Source organism: Mobula hypostoma, chromosome 3 (assembly GCF_963921235.1).
Source record: "Mobula hypostoma chromosome 3, sMobHyp1.1, whole genome shotgun sequence".
NCBI lineage: Eukaryota > Metazoa > Chordata > Chondrichthyes > Myliobatiformes > Myliobatidae > Mobula > Mobula hypostoma.
In genome coordinates this window covers 151,198,179-151,218,626 of record NC_086099.1, presented here as the reverse complement: position 1 = coordinate 151,218,626, position 20,448 = coordinate 151,198,179, and the positions used below count along the sequence as shown (strand labels likewise).

The 20,448-nt window shown below is 38.8% G+C and overlaps 1 protein-coding gene across 4 annotated transcripts in view; it reads left to right on the top strand.

The window, feature by feature from the left end:
• The window catches only part of sema5a (sema domain, seven thrombospondin repeats (type 1 and type 1-like), transmembrane domain (TM) and short cytoplasmic domain, (semaphorin) 5A), a 245,070-nt gene that overhangs the window by 64,665 nt on the left and 159,957 nt on the right, over nucleotides 1-20,448 (top strand). For all 4 annotated transcript variants that reach the window (XM_063043864.1, XM_063043863.1, XM_063043861.1 and 1 more), the window contains exon 2: nucleotides 15,026-15,243. In XM_063043864.1, coding sequence (XP_062899934.1) covers nucleotides 15,090-15,243 — 154 coding nt within the window. In that variant the 5' untranslated portion in view covers nucleotides 15,026-15,089. The remainder of the gene's footprint in view (nucleotides 1-15,025; nucleotides 15,244-20,448) is intronic.

Sequence of the window (20,448 nt, the reverse complement as noted above, 5' to 3'; positions counted from 1 at the left end):
AACCTTTCCCTCAATGTCAGGAATAAAAAGAGCTGGTCATTGACTTACCTTGTATGACCTCAGTGCATTATTATAACAAATTGATCTGCATGAATGATATGCGAGATGAGTTTTGCACTGTACCTCCGTACATATGATAATAAACTAATTTACAGTTTAATTATGACTATATCTTTTAGCTAAATAAAATCATGATGTATTTTTTAATTTTATGCAAATATTGTAATCTGACAAAATTAACTTTGTGAGCAGTTACTCTGACTAAGCCATTATTGAACTGTACATGCTTGACAATGAATACACAAACATAATCTGCACCGTTGTATTTGTTAAGAAGTCTCACCAGCCAGCTTTTGAAATATGAATATTTGAACCAATTAATTTATTGATTTTAAATTTCTAAATAATACTAACGTGCCCCAATTTGAGTCATGATTCAGCAGAGAAACAGTCTGTTTAACCCACTGTGTCCACACTGGCTTTCAAGTCCCCATTTAACCCCATTTTCTGCATTTGTCCCACTATCTTCTCGGCTTTAGCGATTAAAGTATTCATGTCAATAGTTCTGAAATATTGTGGGAATATCTACCTTCTCAACAACTACCCTCCCCCCAAACCATACACACATGCACGCATGCATGCATGCATGCGCGCGCGCGCACGCGCACACACACACACACACACACACACACACACACACACACACACACACACGTGCACACACCTTATATAGAGCATTCCAGAATCCAATCATCTTTAGTTTGAAAGAATTCTTCCTTTTATTATTTCGGAAGACCAAACGGGTTTTATTAAAGGTCGTTACTCTTTTTATAACATTTGCACACTGTTAAGTATTGTTTATACCCCCTCACAAAATGTTCCTGAGTGTGTTATCTCTTTAGATGCTGAGAAAGTTTTTGATAGAGTAGAATGGCCTTACTTATTTAAGGTACTTGAAATGTTTAATTTTAGCTCGAGATTTATATCCTGGATCAAACTGTTATATCATTCTCCTGTGGCCTCGGTCTGTACTAACTCTTTAAGCTCACCATTTTCCCCTCTTTTTCGAGGTACTCGACAAGGTTGTCCTCTTAGTCCTTTATTATTTGATATTGCATTAGAACCTCTTGCAATTGCCATTCGAGAATCTCCAAATATTACTGGGATAACTCGGGGCTTAAAGTCCCATAAAATATCACTCTATGCTGATGACTTACTTTTATATATTTCTAATCCTCAAAAATCCATCCCTGCTGTTTTAGAGTTATTAGCACAATTTAGTCTCTTTTCAGGTTAAAAATTAAATCTTAGTAAGAGTGAACTTTTCCCGATTAATAAAGAACTTCCCTTATATCATAACTTTCTGTTTAAATTGATTAATAATTATTTTTCATATCTTGGGATTAAAATTACTTGTAAACACAAAGATTTATTTAAGATCAACTTTTTACCCTTAATTGACCATATTATTCAACTTTCATCTAAATGGTTTCCTTTATATTTGACTTTGATTGGTCGTATTAATGCAGTTAAGATGTTTTTTCCGCCAAAATTTTTATATATATTTCAGGCATTACCGATTTTTGTTCCAAAATCTTTTTTTGATAAAGTTGACTCAAAAATTTCTTCATTTATTTGGCAAAATAAAAACCTGAGACTGGGTAAAATACATTTACAGAAAGCTAAGAGAGATGGAGGTTTAGTATTACCTAACTTTAGATTCTATTATTGGGCAATTAATATTCGACATATGAAATTTTGGTTACTTGACCAGGATATACTATCCATTCCTAAATGGGTAGCATTGGAATTACAATCTGTTCAGGGCTATACACTTGGCTCTGTTTTAGGTTCCTCTCTTCCTTTTGATTTGAAACGCCTCAAACAGGTATCTAACCCGATAGTTAAATATACCTTACGTATTTGGTTTCAATTCAGAAAATTTTTTCATCTTAACCAATTTGGGCTAGCGATTCCTATTTTAGGTAACATTTTTTCCTCCCTCTTTTACGGATCGTGCTTTTTAAATGTGGAAGACTAAGGGTATTTCACGGTTTTTGGATTTTTTTTAGATGGTTCCCTTATGTCTTTTGAACAATTATCTAATAAATATAATTTATCAAGAATACATTTTTTTAGATATCTACAAGTTAGAAATTTCCTAAGTACTATACTTTCTTCCTTTCCAATGCTTCCTCCTACATACATTTTAGATACTATAATTAACCTTAATCCATGTCAGAAAGGTGCATCAGCTATGATTTATAATATTATTATGAAACTTAGGAAAGCTCCATTTGATAAGATTAGGGTAGATTGGGAACAGGAATTGGGTTCTATCATTTCCGTGGATGACTGGGGGCAGATTTTACAATTAGTCAATACTTCCTCTATCTGTGCTAAACATTCCCTAATTCAATTTAAAGTTGTTCATAGAGCACATATGTCCAAAGATAAATTAGCTCGCTTTTATTCTTATATTAATCCTTTTTGTGATTGATGTCCGGGGCAGATAGCCTCTTTAACTCATATGTTTTGATCTTGTCCTACTCTGGAAACTTTTTGGAGAGACATTTGTAATATTATCTCAAAGGTATTGAATATAGATATCTCTCCTCACCCTATTACTGCTATCTTTGGGCTACCTAAAATTTCCAGTAATCTTTCTCCTTCAGCCCGTAGAATGATTGCATTTCTTACTTTAATGGTGAAAAGATGTATCTTACAACATTGGAAAGAGCTTAATGCTCCAACCACCTTTTTTTGGTTTTCTCAGACGATACTATGCTTGAATTTGGAGAAAATTAGAAGCAATCTTTATGATTCCTCACTTAAATTTGAACAGACCTGGAGATCTTTTATTCAATATTTTCATTTAATGTAATTTATTTTTTCTTCTCTTTTTTGCTCCATATTTATATACCTTTCTTGTTTTTTTTTACTGTTTTTAATGGAGGTCGGGTTTGAGGACGTGATTTTAAGTTCTTTAACTCTACTTGGTTTCAAGTTAGCCCATTGCTTTGCTTTGCTTTTAGTTTAGTTGCACGGTGGGTTTTTTTTGGGTTTTTTTTCCCTTTTCTCTATTGAGATAGATATATATAAAAATTAGTATACTATTATGTTACCTTAGTATGTTATGTTTAAATTACATTGTTTGTATCACTTTTTTTTCTGTATTAATATCTCCTCTAATTTTATTATATTCTAACAGTGTATTAGTGCCTATATGGCTTACCTTTTTGTATATTTATTCAATAAAAAGATTTAAAAAGAAAGAAAGAAAGAAAGAATTCTTTCTCTGATTCCCCCCTGAGCCTCCTATCCCTTGTGTTATACCTATGCTCTTCGGTTTTATATACAATATCTCTGCAATGAGAAAAAGCTTCCTGCTATTCAAGCTACCAATGCCCCTCATAATGTTTCATACTTCCGTCACATCCCTCTCAGCATAGTTTACTCTAGAGGGGAAAAAAAGCAGTCTACCCCATCTCTTAACTGCTAGAGCTTAGGTAATATCCTATGTATACTGCACAGCTCAGTCTCTTCCTTTCGATAGTGTGTTTATCAATATTGCATGCAGTACTCTAGCTGTGGTCTAACTAATATGTTATAAAGTTGTGGCATAATCACTCTGCTTTTGTACTGTATTCCCTCAGCTAACGAGGGCAAGTATCCTGTATGCTACCTTTGCCACAATACCTACCATTGATGTTGCTTCAGTAATCTGTAAACTTGTACACCAAGATCTCTCTGTTCCTTATACTCTCTATGGCCCTGTTATTGAATGTGCATGTCCTAGATTCATGAGCCCAATGTTCATAATATTATAGTTTTATGATTAAATTCCACACTGATTTTATCGAATTATCAATATCATACCAATTGATGAAATATAGTATCCTATCGTGAGCAGCTAAAGGAATCCGATCACTATACTTTGGAGTTGTGGAGAATGAGGAGTAATATTTTTGAAAGGTACAAAATCCTAAGGGACATAACAGGACAGATGTTGAAGTGTTTCAATGTGGTGAGAGATTCTTGAATGAGGTGACATCGTTTCAAGTTAAGGAGGTAATTTTTAAAAACTGAGATGTGAAGGAACATCTTCTCACAGAGGATGGTGAAGCTTTGGAATTTTCTACCCTGAAGGGTTATGGAGACTGGATCATTGAGAGTTTTAAAGAGGAAATAGACATTTTTTTTTGAAAGATGGAGAGTTCTGGGGAACTGACAAGAAGAGGAAATGAAGCCTGGAACAGATCAGCCATCATCAGAAGAATGGTGGAATAGACTTGAGGGGCCGAGGGCTGATTTCTTCTATCTGATTCATATTTCAACAATTTGGTTTCCTTTGATTTCCTGTGCCTCGAAATATCCCACCAAAGATTAACCTTCAAGGTCACCAAATGCAACTAATATTTAAAGCAAAATATTCCTTGTAAACAGGAGGCTTAGAGTGAATCCCTCAGTTGCCAAGTTGCAAACAGGCCTTCCAAATTGACAGTTGCAATGCGCCCATGCAACTTACAGAAGGAATTCTACTGGCAAGGCAGACAACCTGACATTGATGTCTTTGCTCGGGCAAACTGCCTTCTTATATCAAGGATGGTAATGAAGTGTGAGGAGCAACTTCCATCGAGCTCTTGGTTCAACTTGCTGGTTGTACAGCATTGATGTTTGGACCTGCAATTTTTTTTCCAGGCTTATCTCTAGATCAAAACCTTTGAATCATATGATGTCAGAATTTTAAAATGTTAAAACTTAAAAACCTGTATCTATTGGACAAATGTGTATGATGATGGTTTTGAGAGTGCACCATAATTGGCTACACAATAATTTACATAAGGTCGTATACAGTTGTACTTGGCACTACAATAAAATATTCTTCCTTTCCATATGGTCCCTTCTGGCAAGGTGATGCTACAAGTTAGTTTTGCAGCAGGATGCAGGTCCTTTCAAAGGTCTTTGTGATCAGTGATTAGTCTTGGTATTTTTCCAGTTGAGCCATCATGGGATTGGCTTTTGTCGGCTGTAATACTGAATTCACTAAGCTGTGTTTTGGTACAGGTATTAATGCATGCAGTTGTTAAATCTGGAGATATTAATAATTGTTCCCTGGGCTTTCAAGAGTTTGTGGCTAATATTGCTACAAGACTAAACAGAAAATGCCATTCAGCCACCAGTAATCTCATACATCAACTGTGTTAAAATATGTAAGGAGGCATAAATATTTGACTGTAGTATAAAATTATATTTTAAATTGAAATAGGCAGAGTGTATGAGCATAGATTACAAGAGATCCATGCTTAACAAAAATAAGCTACAATCTTACTCAATACATCAATTTTTTGTTTGATGTTACTGTTATTTTTGGCCCAGCTGAGTATTTCATTGCATAATACTGTAGTTAGTATAAATAATAAGCATTTCTTCCATAGATGTTCTATCCTTGAAAATCCAGTCTGCAATTCAACATTCCCAAATCCCTCTTTCCTGACATTTCCTCTTACTTGCAGATTTGATCAAATTTTTCTCTTGGCCGGCATCCCTAGTTGTGTGTCACCCATCCATACCTGGTACCAATTATGTGAATCCAGCCTAGAATTTTTTTAATGACTTTACATTATACACTAATTGTTAAATGCGGTTTTGAATTTTACCTACTTGATTAATTCTTCAACTGCAAATGATTTTTTTAGTAAGCCGATGTTTATCCCCTAGTCCCAACAATAAAAACTTGCATTCTTTTATAGAGAGGAATCAGAGAAAATGGAAGATAATTTTAAAAACTAAGCATCACTGCAAGAATTTGCTTGAATACAGCTAAGGAAGATGAAAGAGAAAATACATTTTTTTAATAAGTAAGTGAATAAACAAATGGAGGAAGCTGTAGTTGAGAATGGCATCTTCTGAATTAATTATATTTTGGACAGAAAGCATAAAGAGTGTTCAGAACCAAACAAGAAGAGACAGCAAAGTAGAAATAAAGAATTAAGATGACAAGAAGGACAGAAAGAATTGGGTAATGATTTACATGAACAGGGAAGACCTAATGGTCATTGCCCACAAAGAACTCTGAAGATTTACTATATTCAAGACAGTGCAAAAACTTTAAGTACCTTTGTTCTTCTTTTGTCAGATTTTCTCCTGAACTCATTGCCACTTTATATTAGATTTCTATTTTTGAGATCTCTTAGCAATATTGCCTGGAAATTATTGCCAATGTAATGTTTGTTGTGCATTGCAATTGAGTCTCATCAGAACTTTCAAGCACACAAGCTCCATTTCAGTAGATACTGCATGGGCGAGGGAGACTCCTGAACATACGTAATGATATTTTATAGCATACAAGCCACAGTTGATGTCATTAAAGCAATTTTGTACTGTGCACGCATGAAGGACTTGTTTGTGATTCTTCTGTGCATTTATTCTAATGAACTCTAGCTACTCTAGTCATCTTCCTGAACTTATTTCATTCTCCTCCTTAATCATCACTGCAGTACCAACATTCTCAGCAGCTTCCCTCAAGCCTTTTGCTTCATCGTTTCTCCTACCCCAATGTGCTATTTTTACCCCATTATTGAGATAGGAGAAGCGTTATTTTACGTACCCTGCTCCCACAGTCTTTTCTCCAAATCAATGTTTATGATTTCCCTCTGCTTCCCCTCCCTCCCGTCGGCATGGTTGGAGATCAGAGAGGAATGGTCTTGTGCATAATTACACATTAATGGAATCAAAATGCAAGGTTGATTGCAGACACTGAGCATATAATCTCTCCCCTCCCCCCCCAATCCCGTCTAAAGGACATTGTTACTAGATGGATAATCCGTTTGGGGTTATTTGTGTCATTGACAAAGTTACTAGAACAGAGTGGTATATTGTCAAGCCAGGTCACTTTTTATTGTCATTTCGACCATAACTGCTGGTACAGTACACAGTAAAAACGAGACAACATTTTTCAGGACCATGGTGCTACATGAAACAATACAAAAACTACACTGAACTACGTAAAACAACACAAAAACTACACTGAACTACGTAAAACAGCACAAAAACTACACTGAACTACGTAAAACAACACAAAAACTACACTAGACTGCAGACCTACCCAGGACTGCATAAAGTGCACAAAACAGTGCAGGCATTACAATAAACAATAAACAAGACAATAGGCACAGTAGTGGGCAGTAGGTTGCTGCCAGTCCAGGCTCTGGGTATTGAGGAGTCTGATGGCTTGGGGGAAGAAACTGTTACATAGTCTGGTCGTGAGAGCCTGAATACTTCTGGGATTTCTTTGCTATGGAGCTGGTGTTGAGGCACCAGGTGAACACCAAGAAATTTGGTGCTCTTAACGATCTCTAAGGAGGAGTCATCGATGTTCAGCAGAGGGTGGTTGATCCGTGTCCTCCTGAGGTCAACAACCATCTCTTTCATTTTGTTCACATTCAGAAAGAGGTTGTTGGCTCTGCACCAGTCTGTTAGCCGCTGCACCTCCTCTCTGTATGTTGACTCATCGTTCTTGCTGATGAGACCCACCACGGTCGTGTCATCGGCGAACTTGATGATGTGGTTCGAGCTGTGTGTTGCAGCACAGTTGTGGGTCAGCAGAGTGAACAGCAGTGGACTGAGCACACAGTCCTGGGGGGCCCCTGTGCTTAGTGTGATGGTGTTGGAGATGCTGCTCCCGATCCGGACTGACTGAGGTCTCCCGGTCAGGAACTCTAGGATCCAGTTGCAGATGGAGGTGTTCAGGCCCAGTAGGCTCAGCTTTCCAATCAGTTTCTGAGGAATGATTGTGTTGAATGCTGAACTGAAGTCTATGAACAGTATTCGAATGTATGTGTCTTTTTTGTCCAGGTGGAGGGTGATGGCAATGGCGTCGTCTGTTGAATGGTTTGGACGATATGCGAACTGCAGGGGGTCCAGTGAGGGGGGCAGTAGGGTCTTGATGTGCCTCATGACAAGCCTCTCGAATTGGTTAACTAGATTCAATAGTTCTCAAAACTGGAGTATTTGGAAAATATGCAGCTATCTCCACACCTAGCCATTGAATCACTTTTACTTAGTAACATTTCAAAAGGTTGGTAAAGAAACTGTTAAATAATCACTGCTGGTGAAAGTGTATGCCTTGTGCAGAAGAATTTCGAGTCTATTGTGAATACTTGTAAATGGGTATCCTTTAAATGCATGATTGCCATTGTTAACTCGAAGCAGCAGATGTTTAATGGCTATCAATCTAAGCAATACATTTTATACTCCACTGTTTCTTGTTGAGTGACCTGTGATGAGTCTACATACTATATTGCCTGAGGGAAAAGAAATGTTATTCTTGCAGGTCACATTTATAATTGATTAGCTGAAGCATCTTGCATATTTTGTAGGATAGGGAAGGAAGAGAAAAATCAAATTTCTTGCAATTTGAAACGGTGGGCAGGAGTATTTATACAATTTTGTAACAATTTCCTCTGATCTGTGTGTCAGACAGAAAAGTTTATTAGAGCTTCTCATCTTCCATCACGTCCATAGCACTGAAACAGGCTGCAATGCCTAATGAGCTTTTCCATTTGCTGCTTCTCATCTAACTCATTCGTATACTTTTCCGTTCCCTCTCATGGACTATCGAGTTTCCCCTTTTAGTACCATTTGCTATTTGATTTGTTAATTTGCATTCCTACTTTTTGTCAGGAAACAAGCAGAACAGAGAAATGGAGTTAATGTTTCAGCTAAATGGCCTTTCATTAAACCCGGCTATGATTAATGATTCCATATCCATGGATCTCTGATCTACCCCATTTTAGTTATTATTGTCTTTGGTGTATGTGATTTGTTTGTACTTCCTGTCAAAATGTATCAATATTGGAAGTTTTATTTTATTGAAACATTCTGCGGGTTTAATAACACCTTATATTTTGTTGCATTCATCATGTTTATTCAGTGCAACTCCTAATATTTTATTGTCTGCTAAGTTAGAGGTTTTTTCTCCCAATTCACATTGTTCGTGAAAATTGTAACCAGGCATGCCCTCTACATCATTTTCTACAGAGCACCATTTAATGGAGGCAAGAGACTGCAGAAGCTGAAACAAAGATACAAATCGAGTATTAATGGTACTCAAAACAACCAACTGGGTTCCTTAGCATTTTGTTTTGAGCACCCTTAATATCTTTTCCAGTGTGAAGAACTTAATCATAATCTGCTTTCTGTTTTGTAGCCTGCACTTAATTCAGCTATTTGGCCCCTTGCTTCGTGTGCTAACCCTAGCTGTGAATGTTCAATACGATCCCTTGTCAAAGGCCTTAAATCCAAATGTATTTTATACAATGCTCTTATCTATTCTCCCTGTTCAGTATGATTGATTAAGCACAGCTTTTCTGGTTTTTTCAAATCTGTACTGGGATGACTCATTTTTTTGGTTTCTGTGATATCTAAACTTTTATCTTTTCTGTCAGCAATGTTAAGTCTGCAGTTTTCTACACTTTATCTTTTTTTTTAAAGAAAAAGCACTTGAGCTGTTGTTTTACTGTTATCTGTTTAATAGTTCCTTTTGCTACTCTAAATTCTTTTGTTCATGGATCCAATTCACGTGGACTGAAGCTTTACTAATTCCCTCAAACTGGACAAAACCTTAGAAATACGGGGGAAAATGTGTCTTTATAAATGAACATGGGTGTAATAGGTGTGAATAGTGTTTGGATCTGGGCTTGGAGAGAAAACCTTCAAGTATTTTCCTTTTTTAAAAAAAAAGCCTCCAACTTGCTGAAAAGGCAAGTTGTGAACAAACCATGTTAGAAATATTCACTGGGCAGTTAGAATCCGCAGAGACCAGCAAAGGCGATGTTTTAGGTTCAGATTCATTGTCAGAACCGGAAGATGTTGCAGATGAACAACATTTAAGAAGAAATAGAACAAAGGAAAGGGGAAGGGACAAATGCAAAGAAATATAATTATCTATCAAATTAGTCATAGTCATAGTCATACTTTATTAATCCCAGGGGAAACTGGTTGTCGTTACAGTTGCTCCATAAATAATAACGTAATAGAACCATAAATAGTTAAATAGTAATATGTAAATTACGCCAGGACTTCAATTGAATTAATTAAATGCCTGATGTGACATTCATATTAAATAATGGGAGAGTGCTTTGTATAATAATGTGAAGCAAGTGAGAGCAAGTAGACAGCTATTGTTTCTTTTTCAACTTTATGGAAGTAAAAATCACTTTTTTTGGAGTGATGCATGATAATTGTTATTCTCACTCTCCCATGCTAAAAATGTAAATACACTGTATATTAAAGAGAAGTGGGAGAAAGAAGCGGGGTTGGTACTTTCAGAGGAGGCTTGGGGGAAAATCTGCAGCTTTCAATGGTCCTCGACTAATTCTTTGACTTGGAGAGAACATTGTTGGAAAAACATTATAAGATACTTCAAGACCCCATATCAGGAAAAATATAAAGATACAAATGTGATGTGTTGGAGAAGGTGCAGCTCCAAGGAGGCAAATCATTTTCATATTTTCTGGGATTGCCCTAAATTAAGTCTATTTTGGGAAGGTATTCATAGAACATTAGTTAAGGTACTTAGGTCCCAGATACCTCTGAACTTTGAGACGCTCTATTTGGGGCATGTATTGTTCCTTGAACAGAAGGAAGATATAAAGTTGCTGCAGGCCCTCTTAGCGGCAAGTAAGAAATCAATCACTAGAAAATGGCTAAATCCAATACCACCTACATTAGAAGATTGGTACGAAATTATCTTGGAAATATTTAAAATGGAAAAGTTGACTTACTCCCTGAGAACTCAAAAAGAAACATTTTATCAAATCTGGAATAAATGGATTGAATATATAACCCCAATGCGAGCAGACTTTAGATGACTCTCCTAATGATGTATATTGCTCTTCTCATCAACACAGTAATATTGCTAACGTAAGCACCCCTAGTCTAAATGTTTGTTGTTTTTTTTTGGAAAATAGAGAATTAACACAAGTAATGGGAAAGATTTGGGAAAGGGATAAAAAAAATGAAAAAATTAAGTAAATAAGTACATAGGGACTGGATAATTATGTCTGCGGGCAGGAACAAGCACGAACAAATTGGGATATAAACACCTACAATGGTTGGTATATAGGCTTGTATGCAACATTTTGGACCAGTGGAAATGGTCCAGAAGGGTTGTATGGAAACTATTATTACCATTTTTTTTAACAACTAATTTCATTACTTAGCCTAATAGGTTAGATTTTCCACAGTACATAATTATCTATTTAAATGTTTATTTTGTTTTTATATCATCTCAATGTGTACTTAAGAATGTATAAATAATTGTAGTTTTATACATATAAAAAAATGGAAAAGGTTATATGTGTGAAAAAAGTACATGATAATTGTGAACTCCTTATCCAAATAAAAATAAAATTTAAAAAAAAAGATAATTGTTATTCTGTGTGACCTGAAAAATTTGACTGGGCACTTGTTCTTCCTGTTTAAATGTATCAATTTTGCCTCCCCATGATTTCTGTGATAGGGCAGATGGTATGGGATCATTCCACTGTCCAACATTCCCATTAGAACTGGAGGGCTGAAATATGTGAGTGAATTACTTACGTCTTTGGGCGTTTTTTGACTGGCGCTAAAGTGACCGCCATCAACACTTCCCAATTTCTGTCCAGTTCCTGTGCTTCCCTCTCTTTATTGTAAATTTTGAGCCCCCCCCCCCCCCCCCGCCGCCACTTCTGATTTCCCTAAAATGTCCAGAACTATTTCCTGGCATCTTCGTTTCCATCACTATCCCTTCCTTCTCAGACAAACGATCCACTCTCCCAGTCCTGACTGATCCACCCCCATCTCCCAGATGATGATCTCCATGTGTTCAACGGGCCTGTGACAAACCACCTTCTCCAAACTTATGGAGAAGAAGGTTGGGGAACATAGTTTTATCCAGTGAGCCAGTGACCAAAGCAATTGTTGACCCATTACACCTATGCCATATTAAAATTCCCAAACCTGAATTTCATAGATATATTGTTGTTGAGTACAGAAACAGGCACTCTGCCAATCATGTCCATGCCAACCACCTTGTTTATCTGTACTTGCCCACAGTAATTCCCTCTAGGCCTGGCTCATTCAAGTACTTGTCTGTATGCCTCTTTGAATATTGTTACTGTTCTTGCCGCTACCTCCTTCTCTGCCAGATACCTCAGTTTCCCTTTAACCATCTCCCCCTCACCTTAAACCTATGCCCTCTCATTTTAGACACCCCACCCATAGACTACAGACTCTATTTTCCCCTATCATATTGCCTCTCTGCCTCCTTTCCACCAGGGAAAACAGACCTAATCTATCCACTTTCTCCTTGTATCTCAAGCCCCCTCCCAATCTGGGCAACTGATTTTTATTTTATTTACCTAATGACTAGGAAGCTTTATAAGAGAAACCTTGATTTCTGAGCTCAACATTGTTCCACAATTTGCCCTGGGGATTTTCTCTTCTCCCTAACCCTTTGCTCCTTCTGACCTTCTTGCTTGAATGAAATTTAGGTCAACCTGGAAATGCCACAAGAGTGAAGGAAATGCATAATCAGGATCTCTTCAGTAACAAAGCAAAAATACATAGTATAAAAGACGTAGTATGGTGCAATGTATATCTTGCAGATTATTTACTGAAGAAAAAGGTTCTCAAATTTCAGTTATCATTTTAGAATGGACGTTGTTTTTAAAGCTTCCATGAGTTTTTCTTGTGCGGAGGTTTTATGCTAGGTAATTGAAATGAAAGTACATTGAAATACTCCGTTGTTTAATATGGTGAATTGAATACATCGATTCAGTAAATATTAGCTACATGACTTTGGATCAATGTTTTATCTGATTTGTACTCTTGTGTTTGCAGCACTAAATTGAAAACTGATTGTCAGTTCAAAGACTTTGATTAGTGAGTCTCCAAGATTGTGTTAACCACAGAGGAGCTGAACTTCAAACAAAGGCTTTTGAGGGAGATTCATTTTGCAGAGCATAGTCACTGAGACCTAGGAAATTCAGCAACTTGTAAGTAGGTTGGTGTATTTCAAGCAACACACACAGAATGCTGGTGGAACGCAGCAGGCCAGGCAGCATCTATAGTAAGAGATTTGAAAGTGGGAGGGGGAGGGGGAGATCTGAAATGATAGGACAAGACAGGAGGGGGAGGGATGGAGTTAAGAGCTGGAAAGTTGATTGGCAAAAGGGATACAAGGCCAGAGAAGGGAGAGGATCATGGGATGGGAGGCCTAGGGAGAAAGAAAGGGGGAGGGGAGCATCAGAGGAAGATACAGTGAGAGGGACAGAGGGAAAAAAAAGAGAGAGAAAGAAAGGGTGGGTAAATAAATAAATAAATAAATAAAGAAAGAAAGAAAGAAAGAAAGGATTGGGTAAGAAGGGGAGGAGGGGCATCAACAGAAGTTTGAGAAGTCAATGTTCATACCATCAGGTTGGAGGCTACCCAGACGGAATATAAGGTGTTGTTCCTCCAACCTGAGCGTGGCTTCATCTTTACAGTAGGGGAGGCCGTGGATAGACATATCAGAATGGGAATGGGACGTGGAATTAAAATGTATGGCCACTGGGTGTAGGTGTTCAGCAAAACGGTCTCCCAGTCTGCGTTGGTCTCGCCAATATATAGAAGGCCACACTGGGAGCACCGGATGCAGCATAATGCCAATATATAAAAGGCCGCACCTTCAATATCTTTATAGTGTCAGCAACTGACGATGATTTAAAAAAAATCATGTCAGAAAAGTTGAGCGGAAATGCATCTTGTGTAAACTTCAAGCATCTCCTAAGGGATCCTACCATTAAACACATCTTTATCCCTGCCCCCCCCCACCTCCGCTTTCTGCAAGGATCGCTGGCCTAAGTGCCACATCTGCCCATATGCTGCCTCCCTCACGTCCGTTCAATGTCCTAAACAGTCCTTCCAGGTGAGGCAACACTTCACCTGTAGGGTCACCTATTGTGTCCGGTGCTCCCGATGCAGCCTCCTGTCGTAAATTTGGGGACCGCTTCGTCAAGCACCTCTGCACCATCTGCCACAAGCGGAATTCCCAATGGCCAAGCATTTTAATTACAGTTCCCATTCCAGTTCTGATGTGTCCATGGTCTCCTCTTCTGCTGAGATGAGGCCACCTTCAGGGTGGTGGAGTAACAACCTGTATTCTGCCTGGGTACCCTCTATTTTTCTGTCCGGTAAACAAATTTCCTCCTCTCCCCCCCCCATTCTCCACTCTGACCTTTTACTTCCTCCCACCTGCTTATTACTTCCCCCTGGGTCCCCTCCTCCTTCCCTGTCTTCTATGGTCCACTCTCCTCTCCTATCAGAATCCTTCTGCAGCCCATGACCCTTCCCGCCTTCTTGGTTTCAGCTATCACCATTCCAATTAGCCTCTTTCCCCTCCCCCACTATTTTATTCTGGCATCTTCCCCTTCATTCTCAGTCCTGAGGAAGGGTCTTGGCCCAAATTTTTTCCATGGATGCTGCCTGACCTGCTGAGTTCCTCCATCATTTTGCGGGTGTTGATTTGGATTTCCAGCATCTTCAGACTTTCTAGTGCTTGTGTAAAATAAAATGTGTGTCAAAATCAAGTCGGCTCCAGGTAGATGGAATATACAGCTGCAGCTGCCATATTAAAAATGACAACTTTACCAGGAGTGCTAGCCTGATTAATTTTGTTCAAACTTTCTGCGCTTGTAAGTTTTACAAACAAAAGTAGAAAGTACAAAGAACAGTGGAGCAAACAAGCCTGTCTAAAGATAGACTCGCATGGAAACTTTGGAGGTACAGCTGAACAACAGTTACTGTTGATTCCACATTATTGAGAGGATAAGTGAAATTGTCATTTCTGTGTAAAAGGAGACAATTTATTTCAAAGCTATCAGAGGAAACTTATATGACAAATATAGCTGTATTGTTCAGAATCTGACACAAAACTTTATTCAGTAGAACTGCTTGTATGTGAAATGACTTGGATCTCATTATTGTTTACATTTTATTATAGGTCTGTCCAGATGCGCACAGAAAAGGAGTAAAGCGAGTGGGGAGAGACCATTGCCAGGCATACCATGGCTCCTGTAAAGAGCAATCGATTCTGGATACTTGTGGTTGGCATTCAAGGTCTCTTTGAACTTGTGGGGGGAGTTAGGAGCAGTAGGTTATCTGCTTCAGTGGAACATGTGGACTGTCAGCGAGCAGAGCATCCTGTTATAACGCACAGAGGTAAGTACACAATAGTATTAATTATGCTGTTTACAATGTTGGAACTTTTTATATGTCATTTGTCATTTGTTTGCTAATTGATGGAACTAAACCATTTAATGAACTGAAGAGGCAGAATTTATGATTTAAGCCATCTGAGCAGTAATTCTTTCACCATGGATATCTGGAATTGTTGCTTGATATACATAACTAGACAGGGATGGATTTCTGGACTATCATCTCTCCTTGCATTTGACTTCAGTTGGGTTCAGTAGGATGCTTTGGCTGTAAGACTCTGCTGCAAACTTCAGTTTCACATTTTCGTGAACTACACTGTGATTCCAAAGCTTGGATGCCAGAACTAAGGCAGAATTTGGATGGTTGGTGGTCATGGGTCTAATTGGGACGTGCAATTTTAGGGTAGGAATGTGGGGTGAAGGGGGCAGGGAAGAAGATCTGGTTCTATGCTGTGGTCTTTTGGGTAAACGTGATTATCAAAACCTCAATATTGGTGGGTTGGGGTGTGGTAGAGGATCGGAGACCAGGTTGTGGATGGGTGTTGGAGGATGGGACCTGACAGGGTTTTGAGGGTTAAGTAACAAGGATCAGGTCATGTAAGAGTTGAACTTTAAGAGTTTGGGATGGGAAAGAGGATCATGCTCTGTACTGTGGTGGGTTTGGGTCAATCTAGGGGAGGATTAAGGATTAGATAGTGGTGCTGTTGGGTGGGGGGGTGCAGTTGAATGGAATTGGAACCCATGTAATGTCCAAGCTTTGTAGTGAGGTGGGATAGGAAGGCGATCACGACCCATATTGTGATTTGGTTGCAAGGGATGAGGAAAAGGGATGAGGGTCAATGCTGTGGTTTGGTGGGAATGGATAGAAGGATCAGACTGTGATGAGGTCAGGAAAGTCCAGAGTACTTAGATGACTTTCCAGAATGACTGGAAACCTGGTAACAAAGCTCAATCCAAAAGTGAAAGTATTTAATTTTTAATTTTTAATTTTTTTTATTATTTAATGAGATAATACATGGTAGATGTTTGTTATATAGCACAGAGACAGAGAACATTATCCCATAGTTAAAATTTTCCTGTATACCTCCTCTTTTATGTCCCCTTGTTCTATTTTCCCTGCAACATTTCCTTGATATTTCCGTATTCAAAGATGTGAATTACTGAGAGAATATGTGAAAATGATTAAGAAGACAGCTCAGATCCATATGTGTAAAGAATTAATATGTAAAAGTTTTTGATATACAGGTCTTCATTTTAAAAAAACCCATTCCTTTTTATTGCTAAGCTACATCAATGATCAACCCTCTGATTCTGACATTTTATAAATCTTCCTGGGATGTAAATCCTGTGTAAGATTTTGAATACAAGCTAGGTAGATCAGACCTGTAGTCTCTTCAATGTAGAAGAATAATGGGCGATCCAACTAAAAGCTTTATCAAAGTATGTAATAGATTATAGAGAAAGAATCTGCTTCCTTTGATGAAGGTGTAAAAAACAACTTTAAAGGTAGGTATTCTTTGACGATTTCAGCATGGAGGTAGTCTGGAACTCTTAAAACACTCCTGAGGTCAATTTAAAGCTGAAATGAATAGCTTTCAATTAAGGGAGTGGTCTGAATAGATCAGCTGTGCTCTGATTGAATGATGGAACAGACAGTTCCTGTTCTTGTCCACCTTTTCGTATCGGATGTCAGGCCGCTGGAAAATGATGCTGGAGAGGTAAGAATGGAGAACAAAAAAAAGTCGGACAAACTTAAGAAGTATTTCTGTGTCAGTCTTCACAGTGGAAGACAGCAGCAGCAGTCAAAAAATTTAGAGTGTTTGGGGGGCAGAAGTGAGTGTAGTTGCTACTATTAAGGAGAAGGTACTGGGGAAGCTGAAAGGTCAAAAGGTGGATAAGTCACCTGGACCAGGTGAACGGCACTCCAAGGTTCTGAAAGAGGTAGCTGAAGATGAGGATGCATTAGTAGTGATCTTTCAAGAATCAATAGAAATGGAACCCATGTAATGTCCAAGCCTTGTAGTGGGGTGGGATAGGAAGAAGATCATGACCCATATTGAGATTGGGTTGCAAGGGATGAGGAAGGAGAATTCTGGAATGGTCTGGAGGACAGAAAATTGCAAATGTTACTTCACTTTTGTCTCCCTCCCTACTTAAAAAGACAGGAAATTATGTGCCAGTTAGCCTGAATTCAGGGGTTGGCAAGATTGAGATTTCAGGATTCTTGGAGACGCATGATAAAATAGGCCGAAGTCAGCACAGTTTCCAAAAAGAGAACTCTTGCTTGATAAATATGTTGGGACTCTTTGAAGAAATAACAGGCTGTATAGATGAGGCAAAGTTAGTGGAGGTTGTTTACTTAGATTTTTGAAGGCCTTTGACAAGGTGCCACACTTGAGGCTGCTAAACAAGGTAAGAGCCCATGGTAATTACAAGAAAGATACTAGTCTGGACAAAAGATTGGTTGACTGGCAGAAGACAAAGAGTGGGAATAAAAGGGACCTTTTCTGGTTAGCTGCCAGTGATTATTGGTGTTCACAAGTGTGATGTTGGGACCACTCCTTTCCACATTGTATGTCAATGAATCGAATGACAGAATTGATCAGTGGTAAAGAAGGAAAATAGAATGTTAGCCTTCATTTTGAGAGGACTAGAAAAAAAAGCAACGATGTAATGCTGAGGCTTTATGAGGTATTCGTCAGACTGCAATTGGTGTATTGTGAGCAGTTTTGGACCATTTATCTGAGAAAGAATGTGCTGGCTTGGGGGAGGGTCCAGAGTAGGTTTATGAGAATGATTCTGGGAAAGAATGAGTTTTATATATGAGGAGCGATTGGCACTGGGCCAGTCCTCACTGGAGTTTAGAAGGATGAGGGAGGAATCTCATTGAAACAGAATACTGCAAGGCCTAGATAGAGTGGATGTGGAGTGGATATTTCCAATAGTGAGGAAGGTGTTAGGACCAGGGGCACACCTTCTGAATAGAAGGACTTCTTGTTAGAACAGAGATGAGGAATTTCCTTAGTTAGAGATAGTAAATGAGTAGAGATCATTGTCAAAGATGCCTGTGGGAATGCTTAAAGTGGAGGTTGGTTTCTTGATTAGTAAGGACATTAACGGTAACAGGGAGAAGGCAGGTGAATGGGGTAGAGAGGGAAAATAAATTGGCCATGATCGAATGGTGGAGTAAGCCTGAAGGATTGAATGGCCTTATTCTTCCTATATCGTGTGGTCGTTTGTAACCACTTCAGTGCCATCAGCTTTGTTGACCTCGGGGTTATTGTGCTCCTCAATCCAACCCATCCCCCAACATCCTCCTGCTCAATTTATTCAGTTGTTGATACCTATGCCTTTTAGTTCTTTAGTCAGTTCAAAGTTCAAAATAAATTTATTATCAATGTACGTATATGTCACCATATACTACCCTGTGATTCATGTTTTGGTGGGCATACTCAATAAATCCATAATAGAATATTAACTATAAAAGCATCAATTAAATACCTCATAAACTGAGCATTCACCCAAACTGTGCAAGTACAAAAAGAAAGAAATAATAATAAAATATTAAGAACATGAGATGAAGAGTCCTTGAAAGTGAGCCCATAGGAACATTATAATGATGAGGCAAGTGAAGTTGAGTTAAGTTATCCCTTTTGGTTCAAGAGCCTGATGGCTGACAGGTAATAACTATTTCCGAGCCTGCTAATGTGATTCCTGAGGCTCCTGTCCTTCCTGCCTGATGGCAGCATTGAGAATAAAGTGTGACCTGGGTGGTGGGGGTCCCTGATGATGGAAGCTGCTTTCCTGCGACAATGCTTTATGTAGATGTGCTCAGTGATGGGGAGGGTTTTACTTTTGATGCACTGGACCTTATCCATTATGTCTTATAGGATTTAATGTTCAAGGGCATTGGTGTTTCCATACCAGTCTATGATGCAGTCAGTCGATATACTCTCAAGCGTAGAAACATAGAAAACTTACTGTACAATACAGGCCCTTCGGCCCACAATACTGTGCCGAACATGTACTTACTTTAGAAATTACCTATAGTTACCCATAGCCCTCTATTTTTCTAAGTTCCATGTATCTATCCAGGAGTCTCTTAAAAGACCTTATTGTATTAGCCTCCACCACAGTCACCGGCAGCCCATTCCACACACTCACCACTCTCTGCATAAAAAAACTTACCCCTGACATCTCCTCTGTACCTGCTTCCAAACACCTTAAAACTTGTGCTGTCTCGTGTTAGCCATTTCAGCTCTGGGGAAGAAGCCTCTGACTATCTGCATGATCAATGTCTCTCATCATCTTATACACCTAATCTCATCATCTTATGCATCTATGTAAGACTGTCAAAGTTTTAGATGTCATGCCAAAACATTGCAAACTTCTAAGGAAGTAGAGGCACTGCTGTGCTTTCTTCATAATTGCACTTATGTGCTGTTCAGGACAGGTCCTCAGAAATGATGACACTGAAACTGCTGACCCTCCTCACCTCTGATCCTCCAATGAGGACTGGCTCGTGGACGTCCGGTTTCCTTCTCATGAAGTCACTAATCAGCTCCTTGATATTGGTGACATTGAGTGAGAGGTTGTTGTTGTGGCACCAATCAGCCAGATTTTCAATCTCCCTCCTATATGCTGATTCATCACCACCATTGATCTGGCTAATGACAGTGGTGTCGTCAGCAACTTGTATATGGCATTGGAGCTGTGCTTAGCCATACAGGCGTAAGTGTAAAACGGGTAGAGAATGGGACTAATCACACAGTCTTGTGCTGCACCTATGCTGATGGAGATTGTGGAGGAGATGTTGTCACCAGTCTAAACTGACTGGAGTCTGTGAGTTAGGAAACTGAGGATCCAATTACAGAAGAAGGTATTGAGGCCAAGTCTTGAAGCTTATTGATTAGTTTTGAGGGGATGATAGTATTGAATGCCAAGCTGTAGTCGATGAAGAGCATCATGATGTATGTATCTTTGCCACCCAGATGTTCTAGGGTTGAGTGAAGAGCCAATGAGATGGCATCTGCTGTGAATCTGTTGCGCTGGTAGGAAAATTGGAGTAGATTCAAGTTATTTCTCAGGCTGGAGTTGATATGTTTCATCACCAACATCTCAAAAAAACTTCTCACTGTGGATGTAAGTGCTACTGGATGATAGTCATTGAAGCAGGCAACCACATTCTTTTTAGGCACGGTATAACTGA